Source organism: Lathyrus oleraceus, chromosome 3, assembly GCF_024323335.1.
Source record: "Lathyrus oleraceus cultivar Zhongwan6 chromosome 3, CAAS_Psat_ZW6_1.0, whole genome shotgun sequence".
NCBI lineage: Eukaryota > Viridiplantae > Streptophyta > Magnoliopsida > Fabales > Fabaceae > Lathyrus > Lathyrus oleraceus.
The window spans coordinates 467,202,857-467,218,798 of NC_066581.1; the positions used below are offsets into that span (position 1 = coordinate 467,202,857).

At 38.0% G+C, this 15,942-nt stretch overlaps 1 protein-coding gene across 1 annotated transcript; it reads left to right on the forward strand.

Annotated features, from left to right (window-relative positions):
- The first annotated feature begins 11,848 nt into the window (after window positions 1-11,848).
- LOC127131681 (uncharacterized) lies at window positions 11,849-12,976 on the forward strand. Its single transcript, XM_051060596.1, has one exon. It carries the CDS (start codon window positions 11,849-11,851, stop codon window positions 12,974-12,976), a length of 1,128 nt encoding a protein of 375 aa, XP_050916553.1.
- Window positions 12,977-15,942: the final 2,966 nt, after the last annotated feature.

A 15,942-nucleotide genomic window follows, 5' to 3' on the forward strand; every position in this document is an offset into this window, starting at 1 on the left:
TTTTTTCATGATTTTGAGGTGATACCAAATGCATTGAAAAGCTTAAGATGTATACTTCAAATGTTATATTGGACAAAATTTCATAATATTAAAAGAAACACATGTGATAATACAAAACATTATAGGTCACTTTGGACCAAAGCCATTGAATTTGAAAAATGTCCAACTTCAAGTGCCCATAACTTTCTTATTAAAAATCCAAATGATGCAAAATTTGAGTCTAAATTGATCATCTTAAAACGATATACAACTTCCATGTTGGAGGCTTTTCCATTTGAGGCTTGCATCACTGAAACAGAAGGGCTTGAAAGTGGTTGCTTTTATTGAAAATTTTCAAAGGAAACCTAAACATGTTTTGTACCTCAAACTTCACAGCCAGTTTTCATAAATTTCCAAACTCCAAATGGATTTTTGCCCAACATAACTTTTGTTCCTCATTCTAAGAACTTTCCAACCATTACTCACATGACCATTTTTGGATTCTCCATGTGTGAGTTTCGAAGAGCTAAAGGTTTATGTCCATTTGTGCAATTCACTTTGTAACTTCATGAACAAGCTAATGCCAAGCCAGCTGCACGTCCAAATCATTTCTACTTGACCTCAGCATGCATTTCCATTCATTCTTGGGCTTTGCATGCGCCTGTACAGGCCCATGCATGGAAGGTCCAATTTTCATGCACACGAGCATTGCACTACCTTGCCTCCATTTCAGCTATAAATAGAAGTGCAAGCTCATTCAAAATGGAATCAGGAGGAGATCTGAAACGCTGCTGAAGTGAAAACCCAACCCTCACTCAAAGGAATTTCAGTTTTCATTTTCAATTTCAAGCTTGAATTTCAACATCCTTAGTTGATCTTCAAGTCTTAATTCCTTAGCCTTGCATCATCATTACATCTCCATGTCAAATTTGGATCAAAAGCTTGGAGAGATCGTGCTGTTCAAAATTGCATTTCAGAGGTATATCATCAAACTATTTTGATCTGGATCTTGCTATACAATGTGAATTGCTTGAGTTTGTGTTGTTTTCTGAAGTCCTCAAGCAAGAGGCAGGCCAGTGGTGGTCTTAATTTCATGAATTGTGACATTTCAGATCAAACACCATGATCTTCAAGCTCCTGTTTCTCTCTAAATAGAAACATTGAGGAAGATCCAAGGTTACAGGGGTGAGGTACATCACCCCAACTTCATTTTGATAACCTACTTTTTCATCTCCATTAACTTTTGAATCCCTGCGCGTGGTGGCCGGAAATAGTTAGCTGGCCAGAGAAGATGATGGTTTCCATCACCATCCCCACGTGGATGCTTCAGGTCCCTTGGATCTCTTTAAAATGTTATAATCTCAGCCTTTCATTTGTTTGACTTCTTTTAATTCCATATGTTGCGCGCTTGACCAAGGATCATGATGCATCCGCATTTTCGAACCTTAGGATCTTGGCCACGTCATTTAATGAATTCATCCAAGCGCTCTGGATTTTTGTTATTTTCTATTTTCTGTTTTAATTTATTTCAATTCCTTTTATTTTCAAAAATTCATAGATATTTTATTTGAAGTCACAAAAATATGAGACCAATGCCAAATTTTTTTTTGAAAAATCTAGTTTCATATTTTGATTTTTAATTATTTTTGTGACTTCATTTAATACTTTTTGTGAATTATTTGGTTTTTAATTCATTTTAAATATCTTTTGATATCTGAAAAATCTAAAAATATTTTCTTAACACATATGGATCATGATAAGTCAATGAAAAATAGTCTCATCAATTTCTTAATTGATTTGAGATTTATTTGAGATTTTAATTCATTTGTGTTATTTTTCATTGTTTTTATTTGTTTTAAAATAGTTTCTGATTTCAAAAATTATTGAGAAAATTTGTTAAACCTTGTTTGACCATGTTAGACCTATGAGAATTTAATTGGACTTGTTGAAGTTGATTTGAATTGAATTTGAGGTTTGACCATATTTTGTCCATTTTAATTTTGCATTTATTTTAATTCCAAAAATACCAAAAAAATATGTTTGACTTGTTGACTTCTAATCTTCATTTCTTTTCTGTTTAGCATTGGTTGATGATGATTTGATTCACTTTTGACCAATTGTGTTTGACATTTGTATTCTCTTTCCATTCATTTCATCTTCATCTCTTTCTTTTTATTTTGGCCAATGAGTTAATGTCTTATGGTTGGTCTTGACATATGAGAGGCTTAACCTTCTTTGATCCAAATCAAACTCAACTTGATCCAAGATCAAGTGAGTTCCTTTGTTTCCAAGATAGGTTGCTTTTTGGTCAAGCAAAAAACCTAAAGTCCATACAAGACTTTCCTCTTTTCTTTTGGCATGGCAAGTTGTAGGAGCTTGGCTTACTAGTCATGATCTCTAACTTGTGTTTATTTGCCTATAGTTTTATTGACCGACCTCAGATAGGTGTGACTACTACATTAGTCCACTTACGATTGCTTAACATAGCGCTAAATTGTCTCATGACACACTAACATAACCATTAATTACTAACTTTAATTTGAACATTTTATTTCTTGCAATTTACTTTAATGCAATTTACTTCTTGCTCATTTATTCATATTGCTTTTCATTTTGCTCACTTGAGCACATATTTTATGTTTATGCCATTTTTCTTTGGCTCATTTGAGTTCATTATTGTGTATAAATATATTGTTGTCTTGTGGTTGTTTTGTATTTGTTTTGTGTGAACCCAATGCAAAAAGGAGAAAGGACTTAGAATTAGGACCTTACCTATGCTTAAAGGAGTTCAAGAGCAACTAGGCCTCATGCCTTTAGAATGCTAAATTGGTTGAAGAGCAACTAGGTCACAGACGATGTTGAAACATTTCTGAATGATGCCCCAGCTGATCTCCTGGATAAAATTAATGAGAGTGAGTCCACGCAAGCTAAACCTGAAGCTGATAAAGTTAATAAGGGACCCTCTATCAGAATTCAGAAGGATCATCCTAAAGATTTCATTATAGGAAACCTAAATAAAGGGGTCACCACTAGATTAAGGGAAGTGATCTCACACGCCTGTTTTGTGTCCAAGATTGAGCATAAGAATGTTAAAGAAGCCTTAACTGATGAATTCTGGATCAATTCCATACAGGAAGAGTTAGGCCAATTCAAGAGAAATGAAGTATGGGAACTGGTTCCAAGACCTGAAAGAATAAATGTTATTGGAACAAAGTGGGTTTACAAGAATAAATCTGATGAAAAAGGTGTGGTTATTAGAAATAAAGCAAGATTGGTAGCACAAGGATACACTTAAGTTGAAGGAGTTGACTTTGATGAAACATTTTCTCCTGTAGCTCGCCTGGAGTCCATTAGATTGTTGCTAGGAGTGGCATGTATTCTGAAGTTTAAACTGTTATAAATGGATGTGAAAAGTGCCTTCTTAAATGGCTACTTGAATGAGGAAGTATATGTTGAACAACCAAAGAGATTCACATACCCAAATCTTCCAAAGCATGTGTATAAGTTGAGAAAAGCTCTTTATGGGTCGAAACAAGCTCCTAGAGCTTGGTATGAGAGACTCACAGTGTTTCTCATTGACAATGGATACATAAAGGTAGGCATTGATAAGACTTTATTTGTCAAAGATGAAGGAGGAAAGCTCATGGTTGCTCAAATCTATGTGGATGATATTGTGTTTGGTGGGATGTCAAGTAAAATGGTTCAACATTTTGTTGAGAAAATGCAGTATGAATTTGAAATGAGCCTTGTTGGAGAACTAACCTATTTTCTTGGCCTGCAAGTCAAGCAGATGGAAGATTCTATCTTTCTATCTCAAAGTAAATATGCTATAAATATTATTAAGAAGTTTGGCATGGAGAATGAAAGCCACACGAGGACACCTGCTCCTACTCATCTGAAAGTGACTAAAGATGAAAATGGTGTCAATGTGGATCAAAGTCTCTACAGAAGCATGATAGGAAGTCTGCTATATCTCACAGCAAGCAGACCTGGCATTGCTTTTGTTTAGGTGTATGTGCTAGATATCAAGTTGAACCAAAGGCGAGCCATATAAACCAAGTGAAAAGGATCCTGAAATATGTCAATGGCACTAGGGACTATGGGATGCTATACACTCATGGATCTGAATCTGTGCTGTCTGGATATTATGATGCTAATTGGGCTGGAAGTGCTGATGATAGGAAAAGCATGTCATAAGGATGCTTCTTCTTGGGGAACAATTTAATATCATGGTTTAGTAAGAAGCAAATTTGTGTTTCTCTGTCTACTGCTGAAGCTGAATACATATAAGTTGGAAGTAGTTGTTCTCAACTGGTGTGGATGAAACAAATGCTGACTGAATACAATGTCATGCAAGACGTCATGACATTGTACTGTGACAACCTAAGTGCTATAAACATCTCAAAGAATCCTATTCAGCACAGCAGGACAAAACATATTGATATCCATCACCATTTTATTAGAGAACTCGTGGAGGATAAGATTGTAGCCTTAGAGCATGTTGCTACTTAGATGCAGTTAGCTGATATTTTTACAAAGGCCTTGGATGCAAATCAGTTTGAAGTCCTGAGAGGAAAATTAGGGCTTTGCATTTATGAAGACTTGTAGAAATTAATATGGAGTGGGAAAAGTAAGCAAATTAGTGTCTAAGTGGCTACAATAAAGCGCCCTCATTATGGTAAATCATCACCTAGTTTTGGAAATACCATTTATTACGTTTTCACACGTTACCCCCACAACCTCACTACCTACTCCAACTCTTCCATCTTCCTGCTCCTTCCTCACACACCTCTGCTAGGAGCAAGCTGAAGATGAAAATATTGAACATGCTAAGGAAGCTGAAGCCCACACCTCTAGTGAGAGGTCTGCAAACAATGATGAGACAAGTGGCAATTCTGTTTCTGGTGTTGATGAAGCTGCAAGCTCAAGCTCCTCTGATTAGCTCCTTTGGATTTGGTCCTTATTGATGTGATGGTTTTTATTGATGTGGTGGATTTTCTTGATTTTGGAAAATCTGTTTTGCTGTTTTATTGGTTTGTATCTCAACTTGCTTACAGCTGATTATGTACTTGGTTTTGTAACCCCTTAACTTTTGAAATTTTGGTTTATGACTGAATAGACATTTATTTTGTCTCTTTAGTCTCTTTTGGCTAAAAAGGGGGAGAATTAGCTATAGCTAGATGATGTTTGACTGATACAAAGAGGGAGAACTGTCTGGTGTGAGGGAGAACTGTCTGGTGTGTAGTTGTTTGGCACAGGGGGAGAACTCTGTGTTCTGTCTGTGTGAAGCAGGTTGTTGCTGAATGGGGATGTGGTGTGTTCTGAGCACAAGCGCATGTGTGTTTACTAGTTGCTATTTTTTCTAGTAATGTGTGTATGTTTACTTCTGCTGCTGAACCGATACTTTATTTGATTGGTTGTGAACGTATGATCTGATGTATGTTTTAGCCAAAATTTGCCAAAGGGGGAGTTTGTTGATTCTATGTGTTGGCATCAATTTTGGTAAAACTTAGAGTTATCACAAGTTGTCACGCGTGTTGTCTTGACATGTGATATCATCTTCCTGAAGGTGGTTTATATATGGTTATGTAGGATTTAGTCGAGATCTCAGACCCGATGTTAAGACATGTGCACACAGAACATTCAGTCTGAATGTTATGTGTTTTGTTGCTGCATTTTTCATGCAAATCTTTGTGTGATTATGTGGAGATTGCATGCGTTATTCACAGAGTAATTCTATTTTAAACCATAATGTTTTATTTTAAAAAAAAAGGAATGATTAGTTGTTGTTTCTTAGGAGATACGAAATTAAAATAGAATTAGGGTTTCATGCTGCCCAGGCCCATTCAAAAAGCTTCTATTTAAAGGCCATGTAAAACCTGTTTTATACACACAAGATACGAACGATGAAGTGAGAGAGTTTTAGGGTTTTAGTCTTATGTGAATATGTGTATTGTGAGCCATTCATTCATCTTGTTGATGTATGAATTTGACTGATTTTGTGTTGTAATTTGTCCACTCTAAGCTTTGAAGTACGAGTGTTTGTTTACTTGGTTGAAGCTTTTAAGCAAGATCAAGTATGTGTCCTTGAAGTGTGTCTTCTTTCTTTTTGTATTTGTTCTTATATCACTGCTATGATTGAGGGGAAGTGAGTAGGGTCTCATATCTAAGAGTTCTTAGATAGAAGTCACACGGGTAGAGATTAGGTGAAAAGACTGTAACTTGAAGTTGTTTACTGAGAGTCTTTGAACTAATTCTGTTTAGTGGATTTCCTTCCTGGCTTGGTAACCCCCAGACATAGGTGAGTTTGCACCGAACTGGGTTAACAATTGCTTGTGTCACTTGTTCAATTGTTTCTTTGTTTTTATCATGTTTATAGTTTACTTGTTGTTCAGATATTAGTATCGTGACATTACCTTCGACATCTTATATCTGATACTAGAATTTTAACATTTTTTAAAAGCACTAAATTTCAAAACTGATCTATTCAACCCCCCTTCTAGATAGGTACTACCATATAACATTCTTGACATCCTTTGGCGAACTCAATACAATCCTTCAACATACTAGGCCAATAAATGCCTTGTCGAAATAGTAGCCATTTCATTTTGTGGCATGTTTGGTGAGCCCCACATGCTCCACTGTGTACTTCAGATATTACTAAGTATGCCTCCATACTTCCCAGAAACTTAAGAAATATTCCCTCTGGATTTTTCTTCAACAATTCATTTCCCAGCAGTACATAACTTAAGGCTTTGTACTTGATTTTTCTGTCAGTGTCTCCAACTGGATTCTCTAAGTACTCCAAAATTGGTTTTCTTCAATCCGATGGTGATGAATTTCCAACAGTGAAAACTTTGTGTCTCCAACAATTTCCCATCTCGAAGTCTTCGAGGCGCTCGTCGTTGAAACCTTCATAGCAGCTGACATTACTGTCGAGGATATCTTTCCCCGTCACCTCTTGGGTGTTCGTACTAAGTGGTGGTGGTTTGTCCGACACCATCTCCTCTCATACCTCAATAATTTCCTGGAGTGTTGACTTCGACATCTTGTATCCATAAGCGATCTGGGCTAGACCGTTGGCTTATTGATTCTCATTCCTTGGCACGTGTGTAATATCGACGATCTTAAAGTACTCCAATAGTTGTGTTGCCATCACGAAATACCTTAGTAAAATTTCTTTAATGCACTTGTACTCACGCGTGACTTGCTTAATTACCAACTCTGAATCTCTTTTCACCTCTATTTTACTAGGCCCTAATCCTTTCAGGACTCTAAGAACAGTTATTAGGGCCCCGTACTCGGCTTCGTTATTGGAACTTTTTCATCGATTTTACACTTGAATCTTGTCGGAATATCTTGCGGGGATGATATCAATACCCCAATTCCCATTCCATCTGTGTAGCTTGACCCATTAAAATATAACTACCAAGGGTTTGTGTCAACCGTGTTTAGTGAAGGTTCAATCATAGCATGATCCACTATAAAATCTACTACGATTTGACCCTTCAAAGCTTTTAAAGGTTTATATGTCAAAGAAAACTCTGTTAAAGCTAGTGCCCATTTTCCTATTCGACTATGAAGAATAGGTTTAGAAAGAATATATTTAATAACATCATAGTGAGAGGAAACATAAACATCAACTGGTTTTATATATTGCTTTAATTTCATGCATGAGAACTACATGTATAGGCACAACTTTTCAATCATACTGTACCTAGTTTCAGCATCTATCAACATTTGACTAAGGTAATATATGGGTCTTTCGACACCACTAATATCCTTTTGGGCTAACATACTCCCCATGGTCGTATCCGACACAACAATATAGAAACTCATATTTTTACTCCTACTAGGGGACAACAAAATGGAAGGCTTTATAAGATATTCCTTGATGGTGTCAAAAGCCTCTTGCTGATCCAGTCCCTAGTGAAAATCACTTTCCTTCTTGATCTTGAGTAACAATGAAAACACCTTCGTCCCGTCACTTAGATTCGATATGAACCTCCTCAAGAAGTTTATCTTCCCCAACAAAGATTGGAGTTATTTCTTTGTCGATGGAGGCTTGAGATCCAAGATCGCCTTTGTCTTGTTTTGATTGATCTTGATGTCTTGTTTGTGTACCACGAAACCTAAGAAGTCTCTTGCATGTACACCAAAAGCACATTTTAATGGATTCATTTTTAATCCATATTTTCCCATTTTATCAAACGAGCGTCGAAGGTGATCACTATGATCCTCTTGTGACGATGATTTTATCATAATGTCATCAATATATACCTGCATAAAATTTTCAATGAGGTCATGAAATATAGCATTCATAGCTCTTTGATAGGTTGCTCCCGCATTTTTTAAACCAAACGACATCACAACCCATTTGTATGTCCCCAAAGCTCCAGGGCATCGAAACACTATCTTGGGGACATCATCTTCGGCTATGAGAATTTGATTATAGCCAAAATAGCCATCAAGCATTCTAAAATATTCAAAACCTGCGGCTGAATCGACCAACATTTCTCCCACGGACATCGAATATTCATCCTTTGGCGTGGTATTATTTAAATCTCTGAAATCTATACAAATTCCAAGAGTTCCATTTTTCTTAATGACATGCACTATATTAGCTAACCAGTTGACGTACCTTGCAGTCCTGATGAACCAACTTTTGAGGAGTCTTTCGATCTCCTGCTTAATCTTCATGGTGATCTCCAGAGCAAATCGTCGGGGATGTTGCTTCACTAGCCTCTTCCCAGGTTGGATAGGCAGTCGATGCTCCACCACACCTCGATTTAAACCGGGAATTTCATTATAATCCCAGGCGAAACAGTCTTTGTATTTTGTCACTACTTCAATCAGCTTAGCCTTCATTATTGACCCAACTTTGGTACTTATGTATGCTGGTCTTTTGTGACTCTGTCTCCCAAATCGATTTCTTCGAGTGGGTCTTGTGCTTGCATCTTCTGCAACTCATTTGATGGGTTCTTTTCGAACCCCAAAGGCTCATTTTCATAGATGCAATCAAGCCTCCAGCTTTTCGAAGTTGTTATTTGGTCTTGTCGACCATCTTTCACTTCTTTGGCCTCACATGCCAAGTCTTGAAGCCTCTTCTTTTCTAGAGTCGACTTTCTCTTGTTTTCAGCTAGATAAGCTAAAATTCGAGTCAAACTTCCTGACTCAGCAGTCATCTTCATCGACTGCAGACCACTCCGTAGGTGGAATCACCATCTCTGGCTCCGTTTCTTCCTCATCATTCCATATGAATCCATGATCAGGATCTAAGTTCAACATGCGATCGGTGTTGACTAAAGTATAGGAACCTGATTCATCATCATGTGGCACGATGTTCGCCAAATGTTGGTCAAAGGATCTCTTCGAGCCCTTGGCCTTGTCGATCTGGTAGTAACTTTGGCCGGCCTTAATGTTTTCCATAATGTCATCTTTACGCCAGATTTGAGCCTCTAATGTACAGTTGAAGGGACTTCCCCTATCACGTGGATCCATTCTCGACCCAGGAGTAAGTTGAAGTTAGCTTCAGAATCTATTACCATAAACAGTTTCAAACATGTTGTTGTGCCCACATCTAGATTGACTTGGGAAACACCCAATATATTACTGGTTTTTCCTTCGTAGTTTTATAGAACCATGTTGTGTTGTTGGAGATCGTCGTCGCACTTCCCCATTTTCTTGAAAAGACTATAAGGCATTAAGTTGACGACTGCACCCCCATTTACAAATACCTTGTTTACTGCCACTCTATCAACCTTCACCCTTATGAATAAAGGCTTCAGATGATACATCATCCCTGGACTGAGCCTTTCGAACGTGGCCTTCTATTCCTTCACCACACCGTTATTCATGACGTAGTAGCACAGTGGTTTCCCTCTAACCGTTTCATCTGGCATAAAGTCTTCGTTTGTTTTGGAGACTTCTGATACCATGTCGTACTCAGTCGGTAATACTGATACAATTCCACAGCTTACGACGAAGTCATCACCATAGATGTCATCATTGGTCTCATTGTACATGTCTTCGCCGAACTCTTCGTCGGACTGGAGGCAGTACTCAGGCTCTCCTTCCTCTGACTAAGGGTAATACTCAGGTTCTCGCTCTTTCGATTTATTCATGTCCCCAGACTCTTTGTCGACCTTAGACAAACACTTCATACTTTGGGAAGTTACTACTGCTTTCTTTCCTGTCGAATCAGTAGTCATGGCCATTGTTTGATTAGCCACCATTTTTCCTTATCCTACCTCCACTGCCTTTGGGATTTGCCTCTTTTGTCCAGAGGTTTCAATGGGATTCAAATACGGGGTTGTGACATTCCTTCCAGCCTTTTTTTTCAGCTGGTAACGTCTCCATTGTGTTCTGGTCATTGGATTCTTCCCTTTGTAATTGGGAGAAACCACATAACTTCTTGTCCCGACCTTCTTCTCCAGAGACATTGTTTCTTTTCCTAAATCCAATACTCTCCACTTTGGTCTCTTGCCCCTGTAATAACCTAATTTTCACCCTTAAGATCCCTTATCATTTGTATCATTTACATAACATAAAGGTCGTCAAATACTTTTGTGTATATCCTTATGCTTTGCTAACCCCGCAAAAATACAAAAAAAATATATGTCTTGCTTTGCTTCTAGTTTTTACTATTTGCTATGCATGTTTACTTTGGGTTTATTTCGAATATTTTCCCCTTCCCTTGGAAAAATAAAAGTTCAGTGGTGATATCAAAGTTTTACGAGTCAAGTCAATCCAATAGCTTGGTCTCCGATTCTCACCGCGACAGAAATGGCAACTTCACTAGGGACTACTTCCCAAGAGGGTTATACCTATTTTGTTTTCACCTATGTTTTATTATTTGTTTGTTTATATTTTCTTGGGTGAACTTTGTGTTAAGATAAGTCCTAACTCGGACTTGAGTGCATAATGAGATAGGAGGGTGGTATAGTCAAGTTAGCTTGGGTGGAGTAATCCCGAACAAGCTAACTTGAGAATCCCCCAATCAGTGGAGGCCCCTTTAGGGATGATATTTGTTGAACGAGCAATCATGAAGACATTTGTTATCTTTAACCTGGGATCCCAAGAAAGTGATGACTTTAGTATCCCTTTATCCTACTAAGCCTTATTAAGACGTAGTGTGGTGACTATGAAGGTGTAAACCTAAATTAGTTGATACATGATACTAAACTTAGATGAGTTTCTCTTGAGAACATTATTGGTTAACAAGTAATTATCCAAATCGATAATATCTGAAAGATGGGATTATAATTCTGGGAACTTTATTAGAACCTTGGTTCCTATCTTGATGATAAACCCTTAGCACTTACATTGTTGGGATGGTTAGACCCATGGCCTTATGCTCGTGAAGTCAAGCCTATGAACCCCGTGTATTTGATATCTTGCTTATGTTTGTTGATCTTGATATGTTTGTGCATTCATACATTCATTCATTCATTAACATCATCTTAATTAAAATCTTCAAGGAACTTAAAAGCATTTGTTGCAAATATCATAGGAATCTTTCATTATGGATTTTGGGAGAAGAAGAACTCAAAAGTACACTTTCAAAAGTCCAAAATTGGAAGATTTAAGAGAGCTAGGATATTTGGTGGTTAATCTTGAAGACTTCAAAGGTAGATATGGGAGACTTCTACCTATTTTGAAGACCAACATGATGGAGGGAATTCTTGCTACATTGGTTCAATTCTATGATCCATTGCACAAGTGCTTCACCTTTCCAGATTATCAGCTTGTGCCTACATTAGAGGAGTTTTCTCACCTGATTGGCCTACCTACTCCTGATCAAGTTCCCTTTTCCGGTTTAGAAGAAATTCCAAAGCATCAAGACATTGCATAAGCTACTCATTTAAAGATGTTTGAGATCAAAGCTAATCTGACTACAAAAGGAGGAATTCTTAGCTTGCCTACTAAATTCTTGATACAGGAAGCTCGTTATTTTGCTAGCATGAAAAGTATGGACGCTTTTGAGGCCATTCTTGCCTTGCTCATCTATGGATTGTTCCTCCTCCCTAGTGTTGATGAATTTTTTGACATTAATGCTATCAAAATATTCTTAATTGGAAATCCAGTTCCTACCTTGCTTACAGATGTTTACCATTCAGTCCATCTCAAGAATTTTCATAAGGGAGGAATGATCATATGTTGTGCAACTCTGCTCTACAAGTGGTTTATTTTGCACTTGCCTCAATCTACTTCCTTTTGGGACCTTAAAGATGGTTTGCTATGGTCACAAAAGATTATGTCTATCACTCATTCTGACATTGATTGGTTTGATTGTGCTTATGAGGGGGTGACAATTATTGATAATTATGGTGAGTTTCCTAATGTACCTCTTCTTGGTACAAAAGGATGCATTAACTACAACGCAATTTTGGCTCACCGTCAATTTGGATACCCAATGAAGGACAATCCTAACACCATCTTCTTAGAGAGTTTCTTTTTCAATGAAGGAGAAGACAAAAAAGCGTTTAAAGAAAATATTGTGCATGCCTGGCGCCACGTCCATAAGAAAAGAAGAGAAGTTCTAGGAAAGTTAGATTGCGTCTCTTTGGAGCCTTATCTCCAATGGGTACAAGCTAGGGCCATCAGTTTGAAAATGCCTTATCATCGACAAGAGCCTTTGTCTTTAACTGTTAAAGAACCTTCTTTTGTTTTCATGATTGACACGGAGAAACTCAAGATTTCTTTGACTAGGGTGCAACGAGAAAGGGATGCTTGGAAGAACAAGTATCAGATTTTTCACGCAGAGAATGAAGAGCTTCAAAGACATTTGAAGCAGAGGAATGATGAAGAGCTTGCTAACAAGAAAAGAAAGTTGCAAGAGGATTTATTTTCCTCTAGCATTAGGCCAATTCCTGGTTCATATAATCCTCCTACTTCAGGCACTTGGAAGATGATTGTCGACAAGCTAGTGGTTGAAAAGACTCAAATGAGGGACCAAATCGAGGAGCTTAATAGGAAGATACAAAGAGGGATTTGATCTTCTTCTCAATAAATTCCTTAGGATTCTAGCTATTTTCCTAGTATCTTTTGAAAGTGTACTACAAAAAATTATAATATTTCCGATATTAATGAAAGGAGTTTTTAGATATCAAAAGAGTAATGCTTCTCTCCATGATATTTGCAATAATTGTGTTTATTAAAGTTCCTTAAAAGACATTTGCATTGCACATCATGCATCATTCTAAACATTACATTTTTTGCATTCCCAAGACTTATCCCTGTCTTTCACTCCAATAGACAAACTGTTTCACCGGTACAACACACGAGCTAGTCGTCAGAAAAGCATGGAACAACTTAAACATGAAAACTAGGATCTCAAGGAAGAGGTTACTTCACTCAAAGGCGGTTTGGAGAGACTCACAACAATGATGGAAACACTGGTGGCTGCTCAAAATCAGCCACCCCTAGAGAATATTCAAAGAATTGTAATTTCAGAGGTCATATTTACGCCCGTTTCTGTGGCACCTTTGGACGCTCTTCAATATCATATGCACCCCAAGGAAGGCCAACAAACTATATTCCGGAAGGTTACCGCCCACAAGTTCCTGAAGCTCCCGTAGTTCCTGTTGTCATGTTTGTTCCACCTCCCGTGATACACACTACTCCATACCACGAAGAGCCCATCTTTCACGCCACTCCAAGTGAGAGTATGGGAGTATATAAGAAAATGGACGATTTCCAAGACCAATTTATTAAGATACAAAGAGAGATTAAATCCCTTAGGGGAAAATATTTATTTAGGAAGAATGCCCACGATCTCTTCCTTGTACCAAATGTAAAAATACCAGCCAAATTCAAGGTACCTGACTTTGAAAAGCACAAAGGGAATTCTTGTCTGAGAAGCCACTTAACTATGTATGCCCGAAAAATGTCCACACAAATTGACAACCACCAATTGCTGATTCACTACTTTCAAGATAGTATGACTGATGCCGCTCTCAAGTGGTACATGAACTTGGATAATGCCCATATACACACATTCAATGATCTCAGTGAAGGTTTTATCAGGAAGTACAAGTACAATGTCGATATGGCATCGGACAGAGATCAACCCAGGCTATCTCCCAAAGAGACGAGGAAACTTTCAAAGAATATGCACAAAGATGGCGCGAGGTTGTCGCCCAGATTAGTTCTCCTTCCGAAGAAAGCGAAATGACTAAGATCCACTTGAAGACTCTAAGTTCTTTCTACTATGAACGAATAATAGTGAACGCACCAAGTGACTTCACTGACAGGGTAAATATGGGGATGCGTCTCGAAGAAGGTGCCCGTGAGGGATGATTGGTTAAAGAAGGTGTTATATCTAGCGACGTCAGAAAGTTCGGAGTTGGGTTCCCTAAGAAGAAAGAGCAAGACATCAGTGCAGTGGTACACAGAAGACCAAGGCAGAGATATCAACAACAACATATTGTAGCGATAAATCCATCCTACCAACCACAATTCTTACAACAATCTCAACCACAAGTTCAACAACGACAACAACAACCACAACAACCACAATTTACACAACAACAACCTCAGTACATTCAGCATAATACCCCGCAACCGCAACAACGACCTCAACAATACGCCCATCCACAATATAATAATAACCAAGTTCAAAGAAGGCCGTAATTTGATCCAATACCTATGACTTACATAAAATTATTCCCATCTTTGGTCCACAAGAAACACATTCAAACTAGACCTCCTCCCCCTGTTCTAGAGAAACTTCCGTATTGGTACAAAGCTGACCAGTTTTGCGCTTACCACCAAGGGGCACCTGAACACAATCTAAAAGACTTTTATGGCTTGAAGTATGACGTCCAAAGATTGATCAAAAGTAGCATTCTGTCTTTCAGAGATATCAATCCAAATGTATAAGTTAATCCACTACCTCAACATGGTGGAAGGTTATCCTGGTACTTTCAGAGTTTATGATGTATGCTATCTAGAGGGAGATTTGGTTGAAATGCACCTTAAGTTGGGTGAGCTCATCTATATGTTACCACACAACTATGCGGCTTGCGGACTTTGTCGTACAACTCTTTGTGGTTGTCGCATTGTAAGGGAAGACATGAAAAAATAAATAGACAACGGGCTGTCAGGGTAATTACCAAGTCTACGGTGTGAGATTTGTGAGAGGATCTTTGGTTGAGATGCACAAAAGTTTATTTCGGCTTGCTTTTGTTCCCTCACATGATTATACCATCTGTGAAGTTTGTTCGATAAACCCACGTGGATGTTCCCTTATACGACAGGATATCCAAGGATTGTTGGACGCAAGAACTATCACTATTGTCCATCCCAAAAATCTTGAGAATAATGTCAATGTTATATTCCCCCAGTTCAACATTCCTGAACCCTTGGAGATCATATTCGATAGTTGCAACTCTGCAAAGTCTCCTTTGGTTATCTACTTACCGGGCCCAACTTCGTACCAATATGACAAAGTCGTACCCTACAAGTACCAAGCTATCATGATCAAAGATGGGAATGAGGTTCCTCTACCCTCTATACCTTCTGTCATCAACATTGCCGATGTAAGCGAGGTCACTAGAAGTGAGCGTGTATTCACTATGGTACCACCAAGAAATGTTGAAGCTTCACTAGGGAAGAAAACACAAGTTGAGGCATCGAATGTGAGCAATAAAATTGATGTTATGAAATAGTCCAGTAGGGCTAATATCAATTCATAATTTGATGAGGTTTTGAGATTAATCAAGAAGAGTGAATACAAAATTGTGGATCAACTCCTACAAACCCCTTCCAAAATATCTATTTTATCCATGCTGATGAGTTTCGAGGCTCATATAGAGGCTCTACAAACTCGAGCAATCTTATGTCGACCATGATGTAACGATTGACCAATTTGACAACACCATCGCCAACATAACTGCCTGCAATAATTTAAGCTTCAATCATGAAGAACTCTCAGTAGAAGGCAAGGATCACAACATGGCT